The following is a 2,621-nucleotide window of genomic DNA, read 5'->3' as shown; positions in this document are numbered from 1 at the left end:
GCTTGTTCTTTTATGGAGTACTATAATAGAAGATCAATGTGGTTCCTCATTTATTTAGTCTGATTGACTCGGGCTCTGACTCGCGGTTAGCACGATCCAATGGGCCATCTTTACTAGGCCTGGAAAACAGAAGGGTTGGACTATATATTTCCTAGACTGGGAAAATTTGAAAGTTCATTCTAATTGTAAATTGGTCTTTTAAAAATTGGAATGCACTTTTTTCCTTTTTGAAATGATCTGAATTGTCTAAAATATGTAAATCGTTTGAATTTTACTATTTGAAATGGCTATGGAATGACTTGATTATACCCCTGTAATAACCTAAAATGACTACGTAATATGAAAATAACCTTACTTCTCTCAAATTACATTACACTATATTAATAAAATGATTTATTACTCATCAGATGAACTAAAACAATCTAAAATAATCTCAATGTTTTTAATATTACAAAATTCTAAAATAAAATATGATCCATCTATTTTTTATCTAATGATTGAGCTTTGCTATCAAGCTATGTAAGTAGTTCTATGATTTGATTATTCAATCACTATCAAAATGATATTCAGTGAGAATAATAAAAAGAAACATGGCAAAGAACTAAATGGTAAAGAATAAAGCAAAAAGAGAAATATAGTAAAAGAGATTAAAGCAATTAATTAATTTCTTAGAAATGTACTCATGACTTATAAAATTACTATTCCCTCCGTTTCTTCATAGTTGAGGCGGAATTTTTCGGCACGGAATTTTATAAATGAATATTGGATGTGTTAAATAAATAGATAAAAAAGTAAGAGAGGGAAAAATGTAGAGAGAATAATGTATAAAGTGAATAAAGTAGAGAGAATAAAGTAAGAGAGAGGAAAAAGTTATCATATAAAGAAACGGCTCAACTATGAAGAAACTTCTCGAAATAGTAAAATGGCTCAACTGTGAAGAAACGGAGGGATTAGAATACATGCGAGTATTTCATTTGTATTGAGATTCGAGATTGAGATGAGAATATGAGAATCTAAAATTGAAGAAAGCAATTGAAAAATAAAACCCTAATCCCCAAATCCCAAATCTCACTCCCCTCTCCTCTTTCCCGCCTCTCACTCACACAATGGCCGACAAGAAGAAGCGCCGCCGCGCCGCCTCCTCCTCCGACTCCGAATCCGACCCCCTCCACTTCAAATCCAAGCTCAAACCCGACTCATCCATCCTCCAAACCCTCACCGCCCTCAAATCCGCCTCCGCCTCCTCCTCCTCCTCCCGCCCCGCCTCCCTCTCCTCCCTCAACCTCCCCACCGCCTTCCGCGAGGTCTCCGACCTCCCCCTCTCCTCCGTCCAGTCCACCATCGAGTCCCTCGCCCTCTCCCTCGCCCACTCCATCCTCTCCGGCGCCGGCTTCTCCTTCTCCGTCCCCTCCCGCGCCTCCGCCAACCAGCTCTACGTCCCCGAGCTCGACCGCATCGTCCTCAAGGACAAATCCTCCTCCCGCCCCTTCGCCTCCGTCGCCTCCGTCCGCAAAACCACCATCACCGCCCGCATCCTCCAGCTCATCCACCAATTGAGCCTCAAAAACATCCACGTCACCAAGCGCGACCTCTTCTACACCGACGTCAAGCTCTTCCAGGACCAATCGCAGTCCGATTCCATCCTCGACGACGTCTCCTGCATCCTCGGCTGCACCAGATCCAGCCTCAACGTCGTCGCATCGGAGAAAGGCGTCGTCGTAGGCCGATTGATCTTCAGCGACAACGGCGACATGATCGATTGCACCAAAATGGGGATGGGAGGCAAAGCCATTCCCCCAAACATAGATCGCGTCGCCGATATGCAGAGCGACGCTCTCTTCATCCTCCTAGTCGAAAAAGACGCCGCATACATGCGATTAGCCGAGGATCGATTCTACAACCGATTCCCCTGCATAATCGTCACCGCGAAAGGGCAGCCCGATGTCGCAACTCGCCTCTTCTTGCGCAAAATGAAGAATGAGCTGAAGCTGCCGGTGCTCGCCCTAGTCGACAGCGATCCATACGGATTGAAGATCTTATCCGTCTACGGATGCGGATCGAAGAATATGTCGTATGATAGTGCGAATTTGACGACGCCGGATATCAAGTGGCTGGGGGTGAGGCCTAGCGATCTGGATAAGTATAAGATTCCGGAGCAGTGCAGGCTGCCGATGACGGAGACGGATATAAAGACGGGGAAGGATTTGCTGGAGGAGGATTTCGTGAAGAAGAATCCGGGGTGGGTGGAGGAGCTGAATTTGATGGTGAAGTCGAAGCAGAAGGCTGAGATTCAGGCGCTGAGCTCATTCGGGTTTCAGTATCTCACGGAGGTGTATCTGCCGTTGAAGCTGCAGCAGAAGGATTGGCTCTGAGGTGCAGGTGAGTTTTTCATTTGGTGGAAAGGGAATGTGTTGTGTGTGTGTTTGTGTTATTGGAAATGGAAATGGAAATGGAAATTTCAAATTTTAGTTTTTGAAGTGTTGGCATATGCAAATTCTTGGGGAATTCAAGAGATGAGCAGTTGGTTGAATACCCAGTGTAATAAGATGTTTATCCACACTACTACACTAGCATTTCACTATAATTTTCGGATACAAGATACAAAAGCGAACGTATATATA

General features: G+C 44.3%; 1 protein-coding gene across 1 annotated transcript; it reads left to right on the top strand.

Moving 5' to 3' along the window:
- The first annotated feature begins 1,034 nt into the window (after positions 1-1,034).
- On the top strand, positions 1,035-2,530 carry LOC125216915 (DNA topoisomerase 6 subunit A). The gene has a single exon (XM_048118702.1). The coding sequence runs from the start codon at positions 1,107-1,109 to the stop codon at positions 2,370-2,372; it is 1,266 nt and encodes a 421-aa protein (XP_047974659.1). The 5' UTR covers positions 1,035-1,106; the 3' UTR covers positions 2,373-2,530.
- Positions 2,531-2,621: the final 91 nt, after the last annotated feature.

Source organism: Salvia hispanica, chromosome 3 (assembly GCF_023119035.1).
Source record: "Salvia hispanica cultivar TCC Black 2014 chromosome 3, UniMelb_Shisp_WGS_1.0, whole genome shotgun sequence".
Taxonomy (NCBI): domain Eukaryota; kingdom Viridiplantae; phylum Streptophyta; class Magnoliopsida; order Lamiales; family Lamiaceae; genus Salvia; species Salvia hispanica.
This window is presented reverse-complemented; position numbering and strand designations above follow the sequence as displayed.

Coding starts and splice junctions, on each gene's coding strand:
- LOC125216915 (XM_048118702.1), top strand. CDS start 1,107: ATGGCCGACAAGAAGAAGCGCCGCCGCGCCGCCTCCTCCTCCGACTCC.